We start from the raw sequence: 26,828 nt of genomic DNA, 5'->3' as shown, positions 1-26,828 counted from the left end.
CGATTTGTAAAACCTGTTGGCGGTTCAAAAGAGTTCGTGTATCGATAAGGGGTTGAGTGCTTTAATGATCAAAATTCAACTAAATCCAACTGAATGTTGAATACCAGGGGTTACCTTCTAAGTTTTTACAAAAAATAAAACAGAAAAGAAACAAGTTCGTTCCGAAATATTCGCCCTCAAGTTGCATACATTTTTTCGTGCGTTCAAACCATTTTTTTCCACTAATACGAGGGTCGCTACTCAAGTTTTGACATATGACTGATGCGAATATATCAAATCTGACATCGCCATTATAAATTTTGACATTTATAATGGCGAACCTACGAAGAACGAGTGTTATTTGAGTTACGCGAAACATTCAACTTGTCAAAAATTTTCATGCGATGATTTTTGACGTGGATCAAACCAACAGCAATAGGCTTCGACTTTTGGGGATGAAACGTCGCCGATTTTCCGAAATCGAAGTCGCAGGATGAATTTCGTGAAGGTTGTACCAAGAAAACATCAAAAAGATTTGACCATCGGTCCAAAAAAATCTCACATGGTTGCCTATTTTATCTTAATAAGTGGACATGTCGCCACCGTACGTAAAACAGTCAGTTCTGAATTTGTTTACCAGGAGTGTTCGAAAAGATCAGGGAAACCCAGCGCAAAAGACGAATCATTATCCACCACGACAACGCGAATTCTAGCACATCAGTTCAAACAAAAACGTTTTTGAATAGTCAAAACATCGAATTGATGCCGTACAGTCCTCAAAACTTAAATAACTCGTCTCATATCGTAGAAACTGAAAATCTTCATAGTGATGATGAAAATCGCTGTACACGTATTTTTTTCTGTGTCAGTGGGAAACAAAAAAAAAGTCATTAGAGGATAAATCGGGTGAATAAAGGCATTAATTCGATGTTTCTACGGGAATATCGAAATAATCTTAGTCGCAGGTGCTTGGACGTGCTCAATCAATTCAAAATTGATCCCTTCTACGTCTTTTGGATTTTTAGATGGGAAAAAGATATCGCAAGGTGATATATCCGGCGAATAAGGTGGTTTTGGTAGCACTGGAATCTTTTAAGAAGCAAATTCTTTTTTTATCTATCAAATACTTAACAATAGACACCAATGCGGTTGTCACAGTGACAGATTAGCATCGTTTGTTTTTTAGATTTACTCATGGAAGCTTCTTTTCTTCTTGGATCATTTAGTAATGTCCAACTCCGACGTTTCGTTTAGTCTTATTTTAGTTCAACAGTAAGTTTATTTTTCTCTTTTCGACCAAAAAAACGTATGGCAAACTACGAATTTGCTTAGTGAAAAATCGCCTCGATGAAATTGAATAAAATCTCGTAAATAAATTTATTAACGCATTGTATGTTCTTACTTATAAACCCATCAGATTCGGAACATAATGAAAGCATGAAATAATCGGGGATTACGATTGTCCGTACGTCTCTTTCGCCTCCATTCACCCCTTATTAGCACGCCGACGACGGCGGAGGGTTGCTCTTTTAGCAGGCCATACGGTCAAGTTTTCGGAAGAATACACCGAAGCGACATGTGCACTGTTACATATATATATATTTCCCTTCACCTTTCCCCTCTCGATTTATGTGTATGGAACTGCAGATTTCCCATTCAATGTATCAGATTCTGTCTGACAGGTTCAATCATTAGGGATCCAGTTGCTGTCAAATCAATTCAAAACAAACCTCGGCGTTCTTTTTTTCAATAGCCGTTTGTTTTTGGTAAAAAATTCCAACAATAAAACGAAATTTGAGAAAGGAAAAAATTTATTAATAGGAAGATTGGTAACTGAATCGGAAAATTTTTGTATTAAAAAAAAAATAACAATTGGAATTGGTCTGGCTATTGAATAACGAGACTGGTTACGAAAAAAAGTTTTATTAAAAAAATAATCCCCTTCAATATACTCCCCATATCTCGCCAGACACCTTTCCGTACGTTTTTCCATTGATCGAAGCAGTGCTGGAAGTCCTCTTTGGTGATAACCTTCAGGAGCTCAGTCGATTTTTGCTTTACAGCTTCCATCGATTCAAATCGGGTCTCTTTCAAAGAATATATTTTTCTAACCTTTCAAGGAAATCTAAGCAGATCCGTTGAAGCAAGAGCTTTTGTTCAGGAGTCAAATTTTTTGGCACCAACTTTTGTCATGTGTAATTCCAATTTCTAATCGTTCTGCACGCACAATTTCGTTGATTTTGGACACTGAAGATGACCTGGACGCTAGTCACCTTCAGTGCTCTTTCGACATTCAATAAAGCGCTTACACCACTCAAAAACACGCGCACGAGATAGATAATTGTCCCCATAGACCTCTTGCAACAATTTATAGCATTCAGTCGGAGTTTTTTTTCAATTTAACGAGAAATTTGAGATTGAAACGTTCATTATTTAATAGCCCAACCTCGTATTCTCCGAATGCAAGACGACTGAGTGAACCTCAGGGATAGAATGAAAAGTCAGGATATTATAAGGAAGAAAATCAGGATGTGGTGAGATGGGAGACCACAAGGCAGATTTCCAATCTCCAAATATTCGGAACTAAACAACTAAATGTTTTGATCGTACAAAGAAATAAGTCAAAATCTTTATGTTTTTTCAAGGCTTTCATCATCCCAAGTTTTAATTTCGATAATATGGATTCCAAATCAATTAAATTTGGCTAATTACCGACATTAGTTTTTACCATCGCCAAAAAGGGGGTAAAATACACTTGTAGCAGACACTTACCAAATAAATATCGATAAATAAAGTTGATAAAACTAATAGAAATAATCATTTGAATTTCGAGTGCTATAACAAGAGCACAATATGGTGTCAAAGTAAAAGGTAACAGAAACTATCAATGGAAAGAAGACAACACGAAATAGATATCGAAAGCTACTGATAGCGACGACCCAATCGATTCCTATGAGACGGAGATCAAGTAATAAACCCCGAGGATGGAGAAATACTGCAAAACGATGAGCTGGGGATCGCCAACTAGTGATAGCGATCCCCGTGGACCTCCTGGCTTTCGAACTTGAGAGGATGTACAGGATGCGGCAACCATCGAACGTGATACAAAAATACAGACGTTGCAACAAGACGATTAATAAAGGATATGGAACCGTGGACTGGGAATGCCATACAGACACCTGGGAATATTCCTTGTGAACACGAACCGGATGATGAGGGACACTCGTTTTTCGAGTGTAACCACTGGAGGGATTCAAAAGAAGGGTTAGAGAAAAATATTGGCTGTATAACTGATAGAGTTATAGAAACTGGTTGCTATCTGTGCAAGGACAATTCTAAGACTTCATGACATGATAAATTAATAGACGACGAAAGAACGGAACACGTACAGACGCGCAAATAGAAGTGACATCACCATAGATCATAGTTAAATGAATATCACAGAAGATGGCGGTTGAGTTGTTAGGGTACGAGAGTCATTTATCTATCAGCGCTCCTGGTGGAATCCGTTACTTGGTCTCCGCATTTTCTTAAAAAAGCGTTTGCGGACGATATAGTGATAGAAGTGGAGAATAAAAACGTTGTAGGAATTGAAGAAAAAACGGGTCCCAAAATTAATAAAATCGAAGCGAAAATTTGAAGATATAAGTTTGAAGTTTGAAGGCAAAGATATACCATAACCTAGATGTAGATGGATATAGAATAGAAGAAGTTAAAAAAAACATATGAACAGCGAATAGAACGCTTCGTACAAATAGGAGAGCGAAGATATAAAAATAACAAACAAATAAAAGTAATAATAAGACACATTATGATTTTTGCTGCTGAGATATTGAGTATGGTAAAGGAAAAGGTTGAAATTATGCTGAGAATGGAAAGAAAAATAATATAAAATGACATATACAGAAAAAGAACAAATAAAGAAAAAGAAAAAGCGCTGGAGGGAAAAGATGTGGTAAAGATAATAAAAAAGGAATGATGAGATAGATAGTTGGGACATATGTGGAGAGCTGTTCACTTCTATAGGGTCTGATTTTCGGTTTAAATATTCAGTTCATTGGGAACGATGCCAGAGCTTCGAATTTCTGCTCTATTCGAACTAGGCGTTATTAATTTTTCATGGCTATACCAAATAGACGACGAGCTGGCTTCTGATGATGCTTGAGCTGGTCTTGGATCCGGAAATTGTCCTTGTCGCCTATGCTCTAAGCAAATGTCATTGCTGAGTCTTGAAATAGCACTGGAGACAGCAAGTGGAGTCGTTCACTCTTATATTTACCATACGTAATTAATTTATACTTAGAACGATTGAAATATTACGACAGTAAGTGGAATACATAATTAATAGAATGATCGATAGTTCCAGATAAAAAAATCGATAATAAAATCTCTGCGATGATTGATTCTCAAAGGACATAATTTGTAGAAACTCCTCTACTTATACGAATAAATCGGTAAAGGGATTAATATACATCTAAACAACCAAGATACAGATAGATTTGTGATCCCTTTTTGTATCCAGAGGCTATAGGGAGAACAAGTGATTAATAGAATATAAATACGTTTGAAATTCATGGTACAAACACCGTGACCCATCTACCGACTCATCTGTGGGTGGTTTATACACACGCACATACATACTGATGAATTAAATAGTCAAAATCCAACCCTCCTTCGAGTGTACGTACTTAATTGTGTGTATACCGTGTTAGATATACGCAGGACTTAACTAGCCCCGTTGTTATAAATAAAAAACATTTTTTTTTAATAACTTGAGTTATTTAGTACAAGCTAATAATGATTAAAGTGTTGAGATCGAATACCAATGTAATCAGAGCATGTTCAGCATTAAAAATGTCGAAATCCTTGATGGCAATTTTAAATTTGGTTCAGTCTCGAAAATTAAGTAGCAGCCTTCGTAGCTATTTTCCAGCGAATGGAAGTGTTAGATGAGAAGAAATTTCGAGCCCGTTATGAAGTAAACAAATAAAGGAACAGCTAAATTGTAAATCGTGCTGTTTGGAAGAGGAAAAACCAAAAATCAAGGAAGTTGTTAACATTAATCTGAATGAGGATACACTAAATGAAATTAACAACTTCATATACTTGTCTAGGAAACGAAGAAATAGATATAAATACTAAAATAAAACAGCTAATGTGTTAAAGAAAATATATTTTCAAAACTAAGTTAAAATTTTTGGAAGTTATCGTCTCCAGAGATTGAAAATAAACTCTGAAGACGATAATTTGTTTATCAAAACGCGCGTTCGACAGTGAGTTTTTTTAAAGTTTCAGAGTAGAAATTTATCATTTTTTGTTTCATTATTCGATCTACCAACCAAAAGTTTGTAAGCCGCGTTTGCGATCTTTAGGGCTACGATGCTATTTTACATTTAAAACATCATTTGGCAAGAAACTTATATAATATAATTGGTTTATGTTACAAAAAATCGTTGTGAGATTTTGTAAATCATGTTAATTTGATCAAAAATACTGAAAATACGCGTTTTTGGAAATTCAAATCGAATTCATAATTCAAAAATACGTCTTGGTAGATACATATCTTTTCAATACACCTCGTAGCATATTCTTTGAAAACGTGGTTATGATATAGAGTATTAACAATTAACAGAACTATTGATAAGTTACAGGAAACAAACGAGAAAATCTGGTTGATGGCTACTGAAAGGTAGTAAGATTCGAATCACGTACAGAACGTTTAATTTATTGTACATATTACTCATATTTTTGATTCTTTCGTGAACGTTCTTCCATTCCGCGAAGTCGCTTAACTTGGTACTGTTAGAATGTAACAACGTTCACGAAAGAATCAAAAATATGAGCAAGTTATGACCAAATAGAATTCTGAAGACGATTTAACACAATAACCAATTCATTGTCAGGACATCGCTGTGAAATCGAGTCCAAAAAAAGCTCAGAGAAAAGCTGGACAGTCGGGAGAAGACTTAAGGCAGCTAGTCTTGAGTCAAAAAAGTAAAATATTGATCTTAAATTAACCCCAGTACAACGAGTCTACGATTTACCAAAGGATACGTTAATTGGACTGACGAGTTTTCCTATGGTAGCGATAAAAGACGACGAGTTTACAGTAAACCTGGAGAAAAAACCGCGCAACGTTGCATTGAAAGAAACGTCGCTTTTGTAGGAGGTTCTTGGATGGTTTGAGTGGACATTTCACTGGAAACAAAGTTTGTTTTAATTGAATCTAGCGGTGCAATGGGGGTATTAACGACGAACCGAACAGAACAATGCCCGTCCGAATACTGCAGGTTCTGTACTGCGATATTCACAAGATGTCAAAATTGTCGCTGTGGAATTCAAAATTGATTCCTTCTACGTCTTTTTTTGGATTTTTAAATGAGAAAAAGATATCGCAAGGTGATATATCCGGCGAATAAGGTGGTTTTGGTAGCAATGTAAAATTCCCGCAACGTTGCATCGAAAGAAACGTCGCTCTTGCGGATAGATCCTGGATGGTTTGGGTGGATATTTCACTAGAAACAAAGTTTGAGTATTGAAACTAGCGGTGGAACGGAAGAATTAACGACGAAAAATGTCCGTCCGAATCATGCAGGTTCTGTACTGCGATATTGACAAGATGACGAAATCTTCGTTGTGGAATGTCCGGATCGGATTGGATGAACTTAAGGGAAAAGTTCGTGCACCAACCACTAATTTGGGCATCAAAACGGCGCTCACTGAAGAATGTGGTAGCATCGAACAAGATAGAGTTAAGAAACTCGTTCTATCGATGAAAAAACGATTGTAAGCTGTTATTAGGGCCTGTGAAGGGAACACTGAATATTGATAGGTTAATTTCGAATAAATTATTATTTCTTACGTCTTTATCCAACTACTTGATAAGTGATCAATTAGAGAAGAATTATGTTTAGCTTGTGCTAGTGGTGATCAAAATTGGATGCGGTATCCAGAGCACCAAAACCTTTCGAAAAAAACATATAAAAATTGCCAAAAGAAAAAAACACGAAGAGTAATATTGTTTCGGGAGGAGAAACTCCCGCGGAAAGTATTTTGAAAAGGTAAAAGGCTGAAATGAAAACAGAATTAAAGAAGCAAAAATAGTTAAATGAATGGTGACACTTAATTTTTTCAAGCTTGTATTTTTTTTCAACTGTTTATTATAACCCTTTCCGTACGATATTTTTTTTATCGGAAAATTTTCTTAATCATAAAAAAATAATTCAATAACAACGATTCTACAGAGACTTTCGAAACGCGAGCGTCGATTTCTTCGCTCACGATTCAAATAATTTTTCGATACGATCCTGTAAACGTCGTGTCCGATGGGGCGCGGACGAGTAGAAGAGAAAGGGGGTAATAATGATGATAAAAGAGATTCAAATATAAAGTAGCCGTGTCGGTGACATAAGGGATGTATAGAGGAATAGCGAAAAAGGTCTCCCTTTATCTATGTTAGTATATCTCGACATCTGTCGTTTGCGTTCCGGGATCTGTCAATTCGAGTCGTGTTTTTCGAAGGCCCTCTGGGTAATTCCATTTTTTTTAATCGTCAATATTGAAATCGAGCGGAACCTGGTACGTTATTTTCTGTTAATTTTTTTTTTTTTCAAATTTTGATACATACGTTAGATTTTCGCCGTACCGCTTCCACGTAAAATCCAACATGTATATATATATGGTAGGCCGACTCGGAAAGACCGAAAAGTGAAAAAGGGGGATACCCCCAAGTAATCTGCTAATGGACGGACGCCGAGCGTCGTCGTCGTCGTCATTCTCGGTAGGATACGCGTTATGAATTCGATTAGTGGCCGAGAGAAGGGCGACGCGGGGACGGGGAATATAGGGACAAAAGGGGAGAACTTTGAATAATGTCGGGCAATTTGTTGATACTTTAAGAGATGTTGGGGCGTAAATTATAATTTGCGATTGTCGTTGAGCATTCGTGTAAATTACGAGCGTATTTCACTAATTTTTTTAATAATTGGCGCTGCCAGTAGGATTTGTTTTTTTTTTTTTTTAATGACTTACCTTACGATGTCGTGAACTCTAACGGCGGGTGTTTCTGGAGGAGCATTTTTCAAAACGGTAGCCAGTAACTGCATCAAAGCAGTACATAGAGGTTCGCTCGGTAGAGTTTCTTCGTAATCTTCAAGTGTCTGAAGAAAACAAACGGTGATGTCCAAAAGAGATTTTATAACAAAAGAAAACATTATTTTGGGTAATAAATCAACTCCATTACTTTCGTTTTGATACTACATATAGACCATAGTAAAAACCTACTATAATATGTATCAAAGGAAAAATAATTTACGGGCGATCTACGGTCAGGAAGAGAAAAGGGGTGAGTTTTTAATGGTAAAAAACAGTTTATCTCGATTTCCGGCAAAGCTACAAGTCCTATGGAGAAAAGTCAAATAGCAAAATTGTAAGTAATGAGAAGATCTACAACTTTTGCCTTCTTACTTTTTTCACATAACCTAAAAATTCAAGAAACCGAGTTTTTTGTATGTAAGTTTTATCTTTTACAAAAAACATTCTTTTTTCACGAAATTTTGTGAAAAGTTGCCTTTTTATGTCCTATATACACTGTAATTTATTTGATTTGAATTATGTATTTTTTCACGTTTTTTTTTTGACACAATATCTAAAAATTTCGAAAGAAAATCTTCCCGTCAAAAAATCTGCTTAAGTCGGTTTTCGCTTTTATCTTTTAGGAACAAAATATTTTTTTTTTCACGAAATTTGATGAAAACTTATATTCTTACGTCCCAAATATATACTGTAATTCATTTGAATTGGAATATTTATTTTTTCACGTTATTTTGACATAATACAGTAAAAACCCCCTAATTTTCGAACGAAAATTCTCCCGTCAAAATATCAGCTTTATTTAAAAAGTCGGTGGGATTTTTATTCGGTGATATCTCTACATTGTGATGGTGTAAAAAATATTACCATCCCCATAGTAAACTTTCTCAGAAAAAGCAAATAAAAAATTCGCATCCGAAAATTTTATTATGTACAATTTTTATATATTTATTTAAATTTTACACTCCAATTACTCATGTTTATGATAATAACATGGAATCTCATGTTTTTTCGTGTAATGAGAGTGGAAACATTTAATAAATCACTAAAAATTAACATAATTGAAAAAAAATTTTGAGGTGTGGGTTTTTTTGTTTTATTTTTTGCCTTTTCTAAAAAAATTTACCACGGTGATGGTAATATTTTTTTACACCAACAGGAACTAGAGATTTCAACAAACAAAAATCCCGCCGACTTATAAAGAAAAGCAAATTTTTTGACGGGAAAATTTTCGTTCGAAATTTTTCGATATTGTGTCACAAATAACGTGAAAAAATACATATTTCAAATCAAACAAATTACAGTGTATATAGGACATAAAGAGGCAACTTTCCACAAAATTTCGTGAAGAAAAAATGTTTTTTGTAAAAGATAAAATTTACAAACGGAAAACTTGATTTTTTTTATTTTTCACATGAATTTTGAGGTTATGTCAAAAAAATGTAAATACAAAAGTTGTAGATCATTTCTTTGCCTACAACTTTGCTATTCAACATTTTTCCATAAGACTTATAGTTTTGCCAGAAATCGAGAAAAACTATTTTTCACCCTTAAAAACTCACCCCTTTTCCCTTCCCGACCTTAGATCCACCGTAAATTATTTTTTCTTTTATTTTTATCATCTTCTTCCCCTTTTCCTACTATTATTTTTTTTTTGGTTTCAAAAATTATCGACCATGGTCTAATAGAACCAAATCTATATTACAAACATTTACATTTATTTTTAACAAGGAAATAAGTAATTCTAATAAATCTAATACGCAAAGGAGAATAATATGCTAAAATTTAATTATCTTGATGCAGAATTTCCTCGAAAGCTTGCGTAATATCAAAAATAAAAACAAGTTTTAGTGGGTATCCCAAAATTAACGCATTAAGATATAAACTAAAAAGAAAACACAGTTTTTAGTCCTTTTGATTGTAATTTTTCCATTCAAACACAAAGTACAAAGTACATCGGACAAGTAACCTCCACGACTTTGCATACAGACATACGTATTCGTTTGTCAAAACATTCCACGACCATTCTACATAATTGTTTCTTAAATTCGTCGAATCTCCTACTTTACTCCACGTGTAATTGTCGGCTTGTTGACAGAGAACTATAGCTCTTGGTAACGTCATAAAAAAAATCAGATGGTGTTAAATCACAGGATCCAGGAGGCCAATACTGATCACCGAGACGAAAAACTACACGAGCTGGAAATGTCGCAAACAGTAATTCAAGTTTTATCATGGGCTGTATGGCATGTGACACCGACTTGTTGAAATCACATATTGACCACATCAGTATCAAGCAATTTCGACAAAAACAATTGTGTTATCATTTCGTGATATGAAGCACCGGTAACAGTCACTGCATGACCAGCATCGTTTTCAAAAAAATGGTCCGAGGAAAATTGCATCGTTGAGTGTACAAATTTAGCAAAAACAGCCGCATTTGGCTAAGAAGAAAATGCACCAGCTCGCACATCCGATATTGCATTGGCCAAAATTAATGAATTAAAATTTGAATGTCTCCTTCATGCACCCTATTCGACAGGTTTAGCCCTCTCTGATTATTTTATGTTCCCGGATTTTAAAAAATGGTTCGGTAGTCGTCGACTTTGGCTTTCGGAGTCGGTTCAACACGTGCAGTTCACTTAGCTAACTGTCGATTGGACTTCGATGTGAAATTTTAGAGCCATTGAGATATATATATAAGAATTCATTACGAAACAGCTCCGAACACTGCTCAAGATCATCAATTCGTTGTTCATTTTGGTCAATGGTGAGCTCACCATTTTGAAATGAGCTTTTGCACACCCAAATGTACATTGACTGACGGTATGTCCAACTCCTTCTTTTGATATATTCACAGTGTTAGCTGAACCGATGTCTCTTTGGGGCATCCACTTGACTTTCCTGGGGCAAAGTCCGAATAATAGTTATCAAACCGAGCTGCGGCTTCAATAGTATTTTCTCGTCGTAAATCGATGCTTTACGAAATTTCCTTTTTCCCATTTTTTCAAACTAACAAAAGTTGTTTTACTCAAAATAGTTAGACAGCTGTCAAATTCATACACCTTTCTTTCGAAAGGTAGTTTCATATAAATTTAACACAAGTAACGCCATCCATGTAACAGCCTACGAACTTTTCATCCAACCTTATATTCAGTTCCGGACGATAAATAATCAAAATAAATTAGGAAATTTGAATGCACGGATCATTGATTTCACTTTCCGAATATTGGAAGAAATTCTATAAAACCCTTTTATAGCAATGAATAAAGGGTAGAAAAAACCATATTTTGTGTAATTCAATGAAAAAAATAAAAAGCAGGGGAGAACAACCCTTATGTTAATGATCTTTTGGGATTATCGGCAAACGAGGTAATTGCTTGTACGATTTTTAGTTATTTTTTCAATGAAATCAAAAAATTTAAACCGTAAATGTTGAATTTTGAATATATATTTTTAAATTATTTTCGAGAAATAACACCAATCAGTATAACATGTTCCACTACGACCTCCCCTTGAACAAAAATCAATAAAACTTGTTCTACTATCACAATCCCCCGTACATTTTACAATATAACTTGTTCCATTTTGACTATTCCCCGTACACCAATCAATATAACTTGTTCCACAACGAATTACCCCTGTACGTAGATGAATATAACCCATTCCGCAACAATCATCTCCTATTTATACGTTTCATGTCAAACACCCCCGGTAAATTAATCAACATAGATATGGATAACCCCCGTATATTGATAAATATAATTCATCTCAAATACGTTTATCATTATTAGTTGTTCGATTTAGAAGAAACTGGATTCATTTAATTTATATACTATATTATATATATACCGAATGTTCCAAAACAATGAATAAAGAATAAAATGAAAATTGAAACGTGGATGAAGTTTGAAAATGATCAGAAAATATATTTTTCATAATATCGACTGCGCCATCTACTAACGAATAGCTACAGTTTGATGAAATACATACTATCACCATTTTTAGTCATCATTTCGAGTGAAAACAGCAGGATTATGAATTTAACGAAAAATTGAAACTATTTTATGGAACAGTTTCAAAAACACAGAAGGTCGTGAAAGAATGTGTGACAGAAACAGTGATCTCTAAAAATAATAATACGAGAAGAAAACAGGTATCTTCGGTAATAATGACTGCGCCATCTATGAATAGTTTAATGCGAGTTTCTACTGAAAATATTATAGATCCTAACTTATTTTGCCAAAATACTATGATATACGAATAACTCCAGAAATGTATAAGAAACGAAGAGCTTTAAATATGTTGAAAAAAGTAAGATAACTATAAGGAAATAAAATAATCGAGAGTTCGCCATCTAGTAACGAATTAACACAGTTTAATGCGACTTCCTATTCAACATTTCGGCATTGTTAACCCAAATTTATAACAAAAAGATACTGTATTATAAAAACGAAATAGAAATAAGACAATTATCAAAATATACTGCTGAACATTTCGCCATTTTTAATCCAAATTCATAACAAAAAAAGCTGTATTATACAGAATGACCAAAAAATGTTTAAAACTATGGAAATAATCATAAAAATGAAATAGAAGACAATTACCAAAAAAAAAATTTCCTGTAATACCGATTGCGCCATCTATTAATTAATAAACAAAGTATAATGAGATTTTATTCTGAAAATTAATCAAGTCATTGCTAAAAATTTCGCCATTTTTGTGCCAAACTTAAAATAATTCATTATACAGAATGTCCCAGAAACGTATAAAAAAATATAGAGAGCTAAAAAGGTAGGATAATCATACGAAAAAAAGAAATTTTCGGTATCAAGAAGTTCTCCATCTATTAGCTTGTAAACAAAGTTTAATGCAACGGAAAACGCCGCCATTTTTGTCCAAAATTATTGTAAAGAAACGAATTTCCACAAATATGTATGAAACGCATTAACAAATAAAAATGATAATAATATTCAAAAGAAAAGTAAGAAAATCAACAGAAAATACAAAGTTTGTCATAATAGCGAGTGCGCCATCTATTAACCAATAAACAAAGTTTAAGTATTAAAATTTTCGCCATTTTTGATCCAAAATTTTGATAGCAAAATACTGTATTATACAGAATGTTTTAAAAAATGTACGAAAAAAACTTTCAGATTTTAAAATATTGAGAATAATGGAAAAAGCCTTGGAGAATTACAAGAAAAAACGGAAATTTATATTAATGAGACGTGCACCATCTATTGACGAATTGATAAAGTTTGCGGTCACTTCCTACAGAAAATTCCGCCATTATGTATCCTTATTTATTTCAACATAAAATTAAATTATACCAATTGTCCCAAAACGAATGTATGAAAAACAAATACAACTATAGAAATAACAATAAAAGAGAGTGAGAGAATCATTGTAAATAACATGAATTTTGGGGAATAGGTAAGGCGCCATTTTTTTCCCAAAAATGTATGAATTGTGTGAGAAATGTATAAAAATGTAATAAAAAAAGAAGTGAAAAAAATGGGACATATTTCATAATACCGGTGGCTTTATCTTATAATTAAAATTTGATAAAAATACAAAGTTTAGCTATTTTTAGTCATTTTTTGAGTGAAAATGGAATCAAAATTCTATACCAAGGAGAAATTCAAAAAAAGTGTATTTCAACTGGTACTTTTGAATAATCAAATCAATATATTTATCAAAGTTGTTATTATTTAAAAAAAATCTAAATTGAATTTCGCCATTTTTAGTCCAAACTTATAATAATAAAATACTATATTATACAGAATGTCTAAAAAAAATGAATGAGAAAACCGTAGACAAATGAAAATTATAACTAAAATTAAAAAAAAAAAAAAAGAAATCTGAAACTTACCGATAATTTCATGTTCAAAATATCAATAACGGGTGCCAATCGATTTGACAGAATCACGTATTCGCAATTATTAGCCCCTTCGGGACCCCCGCAAGCGATCTGCCACAAATTACAGCAAATAATGAGCGTTCTACAACAACAAAAAATCATAATAAACAAAAATTATTACTCGATAATCGAACAAACTCACTTTACGGATATAGAACAATTACCATCTAGTCCTAAAGTTAATAGTTTCCCCAAAACGGCGAAACCACCGACACTTTGAAACATCAGAAGATCATTTTTCACTCCTTTACTCAACAATCTCGTCAATTCGTTCAATATTCTATCCAACTGGCTAGTAGTCGCCGGAGAAAGCCCCAAACTAGCTTGATTAGTTATAGAACCAATAGTGTTTATACTACGATTCAAACTACGTTTATTTGTACCTAAAAAAATTGAAAACGAAGAATTAATGAGTACAACAAGTATCGGAAACAATAGAAAAATAAATAAGAAGTATAAATACCATCGGTGACGTTAGGTTTGTATTTAGTTTCGTATTCAGCTCCTTTGATCGCCATCCTCTGTCTAATTTTCTTACAACGTTTTCTATAAGTTTTTCCACGTTCTTTCGCAGCTACCGCTTTGGGATCTTCTTTTTCTTCAGGCGCTTCCACTATTTGTTTAACGTTATATTGCTCCACATCACCTGGTGACAGATTTGCTTTGTTTACAGCTTCCTGGTGCATCCTACCTCTCAGATGACTTATCAAATATACTTCAGATTTTATCTGTAATTGAAAAAAAATTGTAATTTTCTACTATCGCTTCAAGGAATGGGAAAATCATTCGATTTCAGTGACTTTTTCCTAAAATTCTCGTTTTTACTAAAAAAATTACCAATTTGGAAAAAAAATCAAAATTTTAATTATTTATAGGGTCTCAAATGTTCATGTAAACGCTCTTTTTCACATTGGTATTATTTATATCTTTTTTACAAGTAATCAATGGAAGGTTTTATATTTTTTTCTTCTTAATTTCAAATGAAAAACAAATAAATGAAAAAATTATATAAAAATGGGATTCTCCATGGTTTTCCATCTTAAAATAATAATCCTGTTTCACATATTGTCCTTGTTTGATGCTGTTTTGTCCAATAATCATCATTCATAGTTAGATCATACAAAAAATTATAAGGTTAGGTTAAGTTAGGTTAGGTTTGATTAGATTCGGTTAAGTTTGGTTAGATTCTGTTAGGTTAGGTTAGATTTGGTTTGATTAAGTTAGATTCAGTTAAATTAAGTTCAATGAATAATGTCAAAAGCATACGGTCGAGTTAATGTGAGCATTTTATCAAGTTTTGAAGATAATTCAACGTGAAATGTGAGTAAAATCACACAAGATTCTTCTACTCACTAATCAGCTTAATTTCGATTCCATCTAATTCCCCCTACACTCTGTATCATCCTTTGTTAATTACTGCATAAAACTCAATTCAAACGGAAAGATTGCTCGTTATAGTGAGGTTAGGTGAGATTAGGATAAGTATGGTTAAGTTAGGTTATGTTAGATTCAACATAAGTCTAATCTTGTTAGGTTAGATTTAAAATAAGTACGATTAGATTATATTGGGTTTAAAATAAGTATGATTACTTTAGGTCTAGAATAAGTAGGGTTAAGTTGGGTTTGAAATAAGTACTATACGTCAGATTAGGTATGATGAGGTTAGGTTTGGAATAAAAATGTTGAAGTTCGGTTAGGCTAAAAACAAGTACGATTACATTAGATTAGGTTTGAAATAAGTACGGTTAAGTTAGATTAGGTCAAGTTAAGCTAGCTTAAATTTGAGTTCAAAATGAGTACGATTACATTAGATTAGGTTCAGAATAAAAATGGTTGAGCTGGGCTAGTTAAAGTTGACTTTAAAATAAGTACGGTTAAGTTAGGCTAGCTTAAATTAAGTCAAAATAAGTACGAATACATGAGATTAGGTTCAGATTAAGTAGGGTTAAGTTGGGCTAGTTCGGGTTAAGTTCAAAATAAGTACGCCTACATTAGCTTAGGTTTAGAATAATCACGGTTAAGTTATTTCAAGCTATGCTAGCTTAAATTGTGTTCAAAATAAGTACGATTTCATTAGATCAGGTTCATAATGAGTAGGGTTGAGTTGGGCTAGTTTAAATTGAGTTTAAAATAAGTACGATTACATGTTACGGTAAGTTTCGTAAGTTCCAAGTTTTAAGCAAAAAATCACCAAAATCGTACGACTTTTCAAATTTGTTCGAGGTGCTAGTAAAAAATTACCAAAAAAAGCGGCTATATACTTACTAGTACGTTACAGACCGAGCACATTTTCTGAGTAGCGTACGGTACCATATTAGGCGCTTGATTATCCTCGTTCTGACTCCTATGTATCGATAATTCCAAAGCCTTTTGTCTGATCTGTTCCATATTTTCGTCGTGTCTCCTTTTCGTATCTTCGTGTTTCTGTTCTATGCGTTTCTGTAATTCCTGAGTCGAAGCTAATTGTTTTTCGTGTAAAGCAGACAAACGTTCCTGGAAAAAAAAAATAAACAAAATCATTTAATAAACGATTAAATCGCACCACCGACGACTCACTTCTCTATCTCTAGCTTTCTCTCTGGCCAGTTCCTGTCGTTCCCTTTCTCTTTGTTGTTGTTGTTGCCCTATCCTTTCGTCTCTTTGTCTTCGTTCGTCTTGCATTCTATCCAATCTTTCTAATCGTTCGCGTTCCAATGCTTTTCTTCTTTCTTCGACGGCCGCTTCTTTGGCGGCTTTTTCTTCTTGTCGTTTACGCCTGTCCTCTTGGATACCGCGTATTCTACCTCGTTGTTCTCGGCAGGATTGTAAATAATCGTGTCTGAAAATAAAAAAAAACGATTATTGTCTTTAATCGAATTCGAATCGTCGAAAACGAACCTTTTATTTTGAGCTTCGAGTTCGTTGATAAAGGCGATCTCTTTCAATTTCTCCTCTTCGTCGTGCGCTTTCTTTATAATATCCTTTATGTGTCTTTTACGATTCATAGCTGCTTTTTGTAATCTGAAACGATACAAATCGAATATTTTCTCATTCTTCGTTTCGATTTAGATCTCACCTCATCTCCATTCTCTTTCGTTTTTCTTCTATCAATTGTAATTTAGCTGCTTTAACGTCTTCGACTCGAGCTAACAACGCTTGCAGCTTCTGCGTCTTCTCCTGTTGCAAATCCTGTCGCCTTTGTTGGGCTTTGGCTTGTTTCGCTTGATATCTACGGACGGTTTCGGCTAAGCTTCGTCTACGAGCCGGATTCGATAATTTCTGATGGAGTTCTAAAGCTCTACCAGGATGACGAGCCGATAGAGCTTCTAAAGCTGCCAAAGTATCGATGCGTTCGCTCCAAGACATTTCTATAAATAATATTGAAACAATATTCGTTAGTACAACTATTTGATTTAGTATAATACCCGCTAGCATCGGTTCGTATCTTGCTTCCAATGACATTTCATCGTCTTGGAGAATGGTGACGTCTTGTTCGGTATCGTCATCGTTATCACCCTGTAACTCGTCACCGTCCGTTTCTGTACCGTCGGTTTCGGTATCGACTTCGATTTCTAGACCTTGAAGATGTTCGATTTCTTTCGTTAGACGATCTTCTTCTTCTGAAAGTTGTTTCGCTTTCATACGGTGTTCTTCTTCGGTTGCCAATTCTTCTTGCATATCCTGTAAATTAAACCCTCAATTTCTGGAGCCTTTGGTTATATACAAACAGAATATCGCTACACCAACACTTACAATTATATTGCCTGGTCCTTCGAGCCGTATATGAACCAGCAACAGACTCGAAGGAACAGTTAATTCGAATGAAAAATAATAATCAAGAAAAATGTCAAACGAGATATAAAACATTGAATAAACTACGATCAAAATCACCTGGATAGTAAATGGAAAGTACTACACTCTTATTTTACTTGCAAATCCATCGAAATGACGCTTATTCCATTTCAAAACTTGTCACTTATATCAAGCAACAACAATATCTCATTTTATAACCTGATACTTATAACATTGACAAGAAGTCACTTATATCGTTATAAAATCCATCACTTTCAATCAATAAATATTTTAGCAAAACGTTCTCTTTAACTTTTCAAAACATATGGTTTATATCATTGAAAAAACACGTCGCTTATATCAACATCACGTCGCTTATATTGTTTTGAAAATCTGACACTTATATCAAACGTCAATATTTTCGTAGATATCCACTATACCTTCTCACAACATAACAGTGAACAATACGTCGCTCATATGGTTTTATAAGCTTGTCACTTATTGCTCGTATCAATTTGTAATATGTCGCTAATATAATAAAACAATAGGCCACTTATGACTTTTTTCATGTAATGTAACATTATATTTCTTGTACCCCTCGACAGCATGTCGCTTATTGTATACTGTAGCCTAACACTTATATAAATTGAAATGGTGTCGCTTATATAACTTTGAATCTTGTCACATATTCCATACAACAACACATCGCTTATATAGTTCTAAGCAAATTTGGTATTACTTATATTTTGAAGGATGTCACTTATATCAATAGATGATTTGCATTGCTTATATCACTTTAAATCTTGTCACACAAATCACACAATTAGTCGCGTATATAGTTTGAAAAAAATTTCGTATTATTAATATTTTGAAGTGTGTCGCTTATATCAAGAGTAAAGTACGTCGCTTATATCACTTTAAATCTTATCATCTTATCTTAAATACCATTTGTCACGCTTATCGCACAATAAAACGTCGCTTATATAGTTTTGAACAAATTTTCGTAATACTAATATTTTGAAGTGTCACTTATATCGCCAATTGTCACTTATCTCAATATGTTATTCGATAATAAAATAAAATAACTCACCTTTAGTCTCATCTCGTCGTCAGTTTCCGAATCTACGTCCGATATTTTCTTCTGTTCTCTTTCCACGGTCCTCTTGATCTGCATATTGGTCTTGTTTTTTTCTTGAATGATGTCGTTTTGATTGAAGGGCGTCTTAACCGTTATTTTACTGACGGTCGTATTGGATCTTTTTAAAATATTTTTGTTAGCGTCGCCGCTAGCGTTTTCCGCGTTATTTTTTAGCGATTTCAACGAATTTAGATTTTCCTTGACGCACTTCTCGATGGATTTTTGAGGTTTCGACGCATCCGAACATTCGGGGAGGAGGGCGAGAGCGGGTAGACTAGCCGTCGCACTAACCTAAGAAAAATGACGATAATAATAGTATACGAGGCGTGATACGAAAATACCTGCACTTACTTGATGAAATCTATTCGCCCACGATAGGGAGTTGTTAGAATTTCTCGCTTTACCGCCGTTCTTGAATCTCGATCTCACTTTGACGGTTAACCAACCGTCGGCCGGTTTTTTAACGTTTTCGTTATTTAGAGTCTCCGAAGAACTCGCTATGCTATTACTACTATTCGTATTAGCGGTACTCCTTTCTTGATTGACCAAAGTTTCCGCCGAACTAGCGTATTCGTCCAAAGAAAGTGATTTGGTCAACTGATCTTTACTTAAAGTCGTTTTACTCTTTTGTAAAACCGTACAAGGATTCGAAACGTGAGTTTTTTGCGGTTGAGACGGTCTCGGCGACGGTTTCGTATAATTCCTTGACGTAAAATTGGAATTTTTCATATCGCTAACTGTCTTGCTGCGAGCAAGAACGTTAACTTCCGGTTTAGTTGATCGTGGATTTGGAATAGGTCGCGAAGAGTAGGATTTTGTCGTCGGTTTTGGGGTCATTGAATTCCTAGAGATAATATTTTATAGTGATATCTGTTTTTAGAGCGAAATCTAAAATGGATCACACCTTCATACAAATTTTCACCTCAATTTCAAAATAAATGTTCATTCAAAGTCATAATCACATATCACGAAGTAACATATTACCTATAATATTTTATAACCCATCACTTGATGTTATATGTCGCTCCTAACTACTAAATTATGTCGCTTATATAATTTTAAAGCTTGTCACTTATATACTTAGAAAAATATGTCGCTTATTATTTAATTTTATGTTCGAAGCGTAAAAGTATGTCGCTGACTCAATTCAATAATTGTCACTTTAATAACTACTAAATTACGTCGCTTATATAATTTCTTATAGCTTGTCACTAATATTCTTAGATAAATATGTCGCTTATTATATAACTTTATGTTCGAATCGTATAAGTACGTCGTTGACATCAATTCAAAACTTGTCACTTCAATAACTACTGAATTATGTCGCTTATATAATTTCTTATAGCTTGTCACTTATATTCTTAGATAAATATGTCGCTTGATATATAATTTTATGTTCGAATCGTATAAGTATGTCGCTGAGTCAATTCAAAAATTGTCACTTCAATAACTATGGAATTATGTCGCTCATATAACTTCAAAATTGTCACTTATACAAACTCAAGTATTTGACACTTCGAATAATATTTTGCTTATATAATTTCAAACCTGTTACTTTTATCATAAAAGACTATAGGACATTTTAATCTAATTTCCAGAAACAGGCATTTCATACAATTAAAACAAAATACTTAAATCTTATATCACTTTAAACCAATCACTTATACCATGCAGAAATAAAGATTGAAGCATGTCTTTTATATTATTGCAACAATTTCTTGCTGATATGAGTAACTTCAAAATCTATCACTTATATCAAGGCAGCAATATGTCGCTTTTATCAAGATAAAAACTAATATGTAGTTTTTTATATATGTAATTTAGATCATTAGCCATTTTTATAGCCATAATAAGCCTGCCTCTTATATACTCAAGGCAATATATCGCTTATATAACTTCAAACTTGTCACTTATACCCTGCATAGACTTAAAAAAATGCCTTGCATACTACTGGGACAATATATCGCTTATATCACTTCAAACCAGTCACTTATACCATACAAAAATAAATATTGAAGCATGCCTCTCACATTATTGTAACTATCAGTCACTTATTTTTTACCTTTTGCTTATATCAGGAAGTATACATCTCATATTAATTTGGTACTTATACTAAATGTTGCTTATATTGTCTCTGATACCTTTTATCATGCCGCTTATATGATTTTGTGTCACTTATGCATGTTTATTATTAGATCAACCGATTTGCTTTTAAATGATAAAATATTTAGAAGCAGCAAAATTGATATTTACCTAATAGTGTTACTGCTCCTCACATTTGTTTCTACTTTAGTTCTTGGTGGTACAATTTTAGCTGAAGCACTTTTGGTTAAAGCTGTTGAATATGCCGCTCTTACAACAGGAGGTTGTTTCGCAGGTTTCACTTCTGGTTTACTACCCTTTGAACGCTTATCAACTTCCTTATCTTTCTTTTCTAATTCTCTATCTTTCTTATCATGTTCTCTTTTCTCTGGTTCTTTAGTTTCTTCTTCAGTTTGACAATCCCTGTTTACTTTCACGACGTTTCTTCTAATAGGTAATTTGGGGAAATCTTCATCAGTGCAGGTGCTTTTTTCTGCACTCTTTACACCTACTTTACGTAGGGTATCATAAGTTCGTTGATCTTCGCTTGGGGAATCTAAATGTTTTTTAGTCACATCTTGGGATTCCTTGAGGTTTAACTCCAAATTGTTCTTCTTCAACTGATTTTCGCTAGTGTTGTTGTCTGTGATGGTTTTTTCTTCATCTTTGACTGTTTTTTTGGTGGGTGTTTTAGTATTTGTTCTTGTAGTTTCCAGTGGTTTTGTTTTTGATTGAGAGTTTTTATCAGATTTTACACTTGATGTTTTTACATTTGTTTTTGGGGTAGATTTGATTCTGTTTTCTGGTTTTATCGGTTCTGGTTTTTTCTTTGTTGTCTCTGGTTTTTTGACGTTTCCATTAAATTTCTGTTCGACTTCTAAATTCACAGCTATGGAATCTTCTTCAACAACTAGTTTTTCTTTCAATGGTACAGTTTCATTAATTATCTCACTTATAACTTGTACAGTTGTCGATAGATTATCATTTTTACTATCAAAACTGTCCTTTTCGTCCTTCTTATCCTTATCATTTACTTCATCTACTTTATTTTCAACTTTTTCATCGACTCCAACTACTTGGGAAGTCATTAAAGGTTGTCCTTCGATTATTGGTAAATCTATTGTTGGTAAAGGACTAGTAGGACAAGAATTCGAGGATTTTGTTTTATTTTGTAACAATTTAGGACTAATTTTTCCTGAAGAAACATTAGGACTGTTCCTTCCAGATGCTAAAACGTAAAAAAAATTAATAAACTTTCAAATAAAAACATTCTTTATACCTAAACATGGTGAAGATTTACCAGATCTGCATGTTTTTGTCAAATTAGTCTTACAAATATCCCAAGTTAAGGATGTAGGTCTTTGTAAAGCAGGAGTATTTTCGTAATCCCATTTTAACCTAAACCAATCAGCTAAAGCAGAAAAATCTCGTAAATAATTTTCCAAAACTAAAAGCACCTCTTGACATTCATTAAGGCTCTCATGACTTTCAACTGTGCTGTAAATATCCGCGATCTAAAGATAAAATTATGTTATATACAATAAGTTAATTTAATATATGTTTTTACTAACAGATCTTTGTAAATTTCCAAAAAGCAAAGCCCAATATCGAGCTCTGAACTCAGATCTTTTGTCTCTTCCTGTAGAAGCCGAACGTACACGAGCCCCTGTTCTAGATCTTATATTCGATGACTTTGAATTGGCGTCAGTATTAGTTCTAGGAGAAAAAGGTGGTTTTCTTGCTACTTTACCTTAAACAATGTATAGAAAAACAATCATCAATTACAAGTGGTTGCTAAATATAAATAATTACGTATAAATCTTAATACAAAAACAAATACTAGATAGAAATAGAATCTTGAGAATAAACATACTTCTAAATTCCTCTTTAGCAGCTGAAATATTGAATGTTAATAAATTCCTAGCTTCTCTGCCCTGTTCTTGTACCAATAATCGCACTTGCTCCATTTTTTATTTCTATTAAAAATGTCTCAATTTAAATATTTTCGATACAAAAGAGCATCTTTCAAAAACGGATTTTGTTTTTGTTTCTGATGCATTGACAGTGACAGATTTAAATGCGCTGTCATTGGTGGAATTTGGAAAATTCATTTATCATAAAACATTTACAGGAAAATGTATTTAGTTTTAACATTTTCTAATAGATGGCGCTATCGACGTTTTGACTTTGTTAACTTTTTCACAAAAAATTATGTTAAAGCAAAAATAAGGATGGTGAAGAGAAGGAAAAAAAATGTTCGTGGAAATGTATTAAATAAAGTTTGCGCTACATTAGAATCAGAGTAAATTTCTTTTAGGTGATATTTACTTCGTTATATTGTATAACGTCAATCTTAAAAAATTTCAATAATGAACTGCTTGAGTGGAAAACGATATATTTTTTTTTATTTCGTCATACTTCAGTTCATCTACAATTGCTTTTTAACTATTTTCTTATAATTTCCCAATAGTACCTACACTTTTTTCAAACTTCATCAAAATATATTGATAAAGACTGAAATATATCTAAGCGTCAACTTTTTATCTATTATTTCGAACTGATTTTTCATCCAAAGGGACTTAAAAACAAAACAATTTATCACGAAAAAAATATAAATAGGTCCAAGAAGTGAAGAACTGAAGAAAATTAAACATTTTTACGGGAGTGGGCAAAAGATGACTGTGGAAAAGGGACATAACCTCTATCTTTCAAAATGAGTTTTCTCTAGAATCAACAAAGTCAATACACAAAAATAACAATATAGAACTGTTTGCATTATATTATCACCCGGTATGTTTATACTACTTTATATTTCAGTAAATCCAATGGAAAATCCAATTTCAAGTTTAATAATTTATTGTTTATTTATATCCTTACTCTTAAGCCGGTACTACACGATGCGTCCAATTTTTGCGACAGCATTCGCGGTCCAACGTACGGCTGAACATTGGGCGGAAGGCTGGAAACTTATCTAAACTTACCTAAAGGCATGAAAACGTGGCAAAATAGTGATGAAAAGCTGATAACAGATAAAAATTCTTTTAAAATGAACTTGATACGGGCATTCACCCACGAGGGGGTGTAGTTTTGTATGTGTGTGTATAGTTGTTGGTTGCAAATTCGTTCCAATGTTGGGTAATCCTTTGACGCGGGTCAATAGAACCGACTTTCCATGGCCAACGTTAGAAGCTAAATATTCGTCAAATAACAAGCGCACTATGACCACACAATGCATCCAATCAAACCAGCGTCCAACGTTGGAAGCATTTCACGCATCTGTGGTACTGGCTTTACATACTTTACTTTTGATATTATTTATAAGTGGTTATGGAAATATAGATTTTCATTAGGATAGGTCAGTGCAGAGACAACATACCGGTTTCATAAAATCATCATATTATTATGATTTTACGATGGTTTTTGTTTTTTAATCCGCAATGTTTAACCTTTTCTCGCTCAATGTCATCACATTTAAATAAATTCATTTATACTGCAGTCTTTTTGAATATATATTTTGAATTAATACTAACATATATTACCAGGTGGTTTCGATAAGTTTGTAGTCAAACATAAGCTTGTATAAATGCATTTTATGCATACAAATTCCACTGTCATAATTGTTCATAATCAGGAGAGAAATAAAACTACAATTTAAACAAAAATGCCTTGTTTATTTATTTATGAAATTTTTGTTGTTAATTGGTATAGGTACGGTTTCAAAGGGAATTCCCAAGTCAACGCGAAATTTGTTTTTCATTTTATGACGGCTTCTTTGTGTATGAACGTCGCTGACCTTTAGAAGGTCAAGGTGAAAACGCACATAAGCAACTTTATGCGATTTATATTAAAATAATATCAAGTTGATATTAACTGATTTAATAAAGTTTGGAAGAGGTGGAATTAGCCTTATTTAAATTGTTTATAAGGTTATTTGAACCCAATTCTGATGAAAAAATATCAAAAATGCAATTTGTAGAACTATTTATTATTTGAATATTCATTAAAGTTTCAAGGTGATGCTGGCATTAAAAAATTTGAAAATAAAATTGTATTAATTTACCTTGTGTTAATCAGAAATAGAATTGTATATAGATTTTCTCACTCGATCGATACACTATACTGCGCGTGCATGAAAATTAGCAGAATAGAACTGAAATCTCGGAGGATAAAGAAATCGTTATCATTTTGTCTTCCTTAGTCGGCTTCCACTTATAGAAACTGTATTACATATGTGGAAAAACCATAGACAGTTTCTTATGGGAAAAAACGTCTTTACGTTACGTTGTTGATGGTATTCATTTCTTCTCTCTTTTTCGAGACACTTTATCTATACTGCGCATGCTTGAAAATTCTCTAAAATATCAGTAGTGAGAAAATAACCTGAAGAATAATTGTGTTTACATTTTTATTAATAATAATAATTTGGAGAAATTGTGCTAAGTTCTTTAATTTTTGTTTTCTTGATCATATGAATATTTTATTTTCAATAACCTATTATTGAAAAATGGTGAATTTATGTTATTTATATGATAAAAAGGCATCTCAAGCTATTTTCTTCATTTTGTTAAATAATGTTCTAAAAGTAAAAGATTTACTATAAATTATTACAAAAATAAATCTCAAATGGACACTTATCGATACTGTCAATTTAGGAGTATTACATTTATGGGGTTTTCAGCATACTTAACCTCAAAATTCGACGTATATTCCTTATCCGCTTGTTTAGATTTCGATTTTAATTTGTATTCATAAACGCTTTTTTTCTCGTGTATATATTCCTGAAGACTATTTTTTTCAAAATATGTGTTTAGAATTTCTATTAGTTGTCATGTGAAGTTATATTTTTATTCATTTCAAACTAATTCGAAATTATAAGATAAGTTCAAATACTACGCGCAGCCACGTGACGGGGAGAGTAGGTAAAAGCAAAACTACAGAGTTTTTTTTTCCAGATGAAATTATTTCATTTAGCCAACAAATGTTAAATTGATGAATATATTGTTTGAAAAAAATGAACTGTTAATATTTTAAGTTATTTTTCTTCGATAAAAAGACTGTAGAAAATTGTTCATTAGACGTTAATTAAATTGTAAAAATTTCTGAAGCCACTATTTGAGTAAAAATCGTTATAAATATGAGATATATACAAATATATTAAAGTAAAAGATTTTCTTAATGAACATGTAATAGAAAACGTAAAATATTGTGGAACGAAACTATATATCATCGGGTAGAGGTCATGGAAAAGGCTACATTAGGCTACGTGTAGAGAGGGAGCAGTCTCAGAAGTACTATAGTATGATCACGTGGTTTATGGATGCTCCCTATCAATACTGTTGTATATAGTGGATGGATTTTCGTGTTTAAGAGTTGTTGGGCCAGGTACTTCTGGGACCACCCTCGTAGAAAACACTCTTAAACGATTGTTTTCGAGTCGAGAATAATGAGATCAAACTATAGACTTTATTCACTTATATTTGGTGTACGTGGCGACATCTATGAGTTATATTTAAGCCATTAACGCTAAAACGCTATCACATTACAAAAATTGTTTTTTCATTTCAACATCCTGTATCTCATTTTTGTCTTCTGAAACTCGTAATTACAATGTGACCTATTAGTTATGGATCACCCTATAACTGAATAGATTAAATAAAAGATAGAACGTTGAAGAATAATATGAACAAATATAATGAATATTAGCATGTTAGTTCAAGAGATATAGTTTGGAAAATGAAGCAAAGACATACGATTTAGGACAAGCCTATCAAAAAACATTGACTACCACAAGAAGCTGAGTATAAATATAGACTTGCTAACTCTGAGAAGCATCAGTAAGTTTGA

At 33.1% G+C, this 26,828-nt stretch overlaps 1 protein-coding gene across 1 annotated transcript in view; it reads right to left on the bottom strand.

The window, feature by feature from the left end:
* LOC130900648 (S phase cyclin A-associated protein in the endoplasmic reticulum) overlaps positions 1-23,068 on the bottom strand; it is a 70,207-nt gene extending 47,139 nt beyond the window's left edge. The window contains exons 1-15 of the mRNA XM_057811392.1: positions 22,858-23,068; positions 22,556-22,734; positions 22,264-22,498; positions 21,156-22,212; positions 19,254-19,746; positions 18,855-19,193; positions 17,398-17,653; positions 17,049-17,340; positions 16,871-16,993; positions 16,550-16,811; positions 16,259-16,486; positions 14,457-14,721; positions 14,136-14,376; positions 13,946-14,075; positions 8,011-8,138 (exon numbers count right to left, since the gene is read on the bottom strand). Coding sequence (XP_057667375.1) covers positions 8,011-8,138; positions 13,946-14,075; positions 14,136-14,376; positions 14,457-14,721; positions 16,259-16,486; positions 16,550-16,811; positions 16,871-16,993; positions 17,049-17,340; positions 17,398-17,653; positions 18,855-19,193; positions 19,254-19,746; positions 21,156-22,212; positions 22,264-22,498; positions 22,556-22,734; positions 22,858-22,951 — 4,322 coding nt within the window. The 5' untranslated portion in view covers positions 22,952-23,068. The remainder of the gene's footprint in view (positions 1-8,010; positions 8,139-13,945; positions 14,076-14,135; positions 14,377-14,456; positions 14,722-16,258; positions 16,487-16,549; positions 16,812-16,870; positions 16,994-17,048; positions 17,341-17,397; positions 17,654-18,854; positions 19,194-19,253; positions 19,747-21,155; positions 22,213-22,263; positions 22,499-22,555; positions 22,735-22,857) is intronic.
* Positions 23,069-26,828: the final 3,760 nt, after the last annotated feature.

The sequence above is a fragment of the Diorhabda carinulata genome, chromosome X, assembly GCF_026250575.1.
Source record: "Diorhabda carinulata isolate Delta chromosome X, icDioCari1.1, whole genome shotgun sequence".
Classification (NCBI taxonomy): Eukaryota; Metazoa; Arthropoda; class Insecta; order Coleoptera; family Chrysomelidae; genus Diorhabda; species Diorhabda carinulata.
This window is presented reverse-complemented; position numbering and strand designations above follow the sequence as displayed.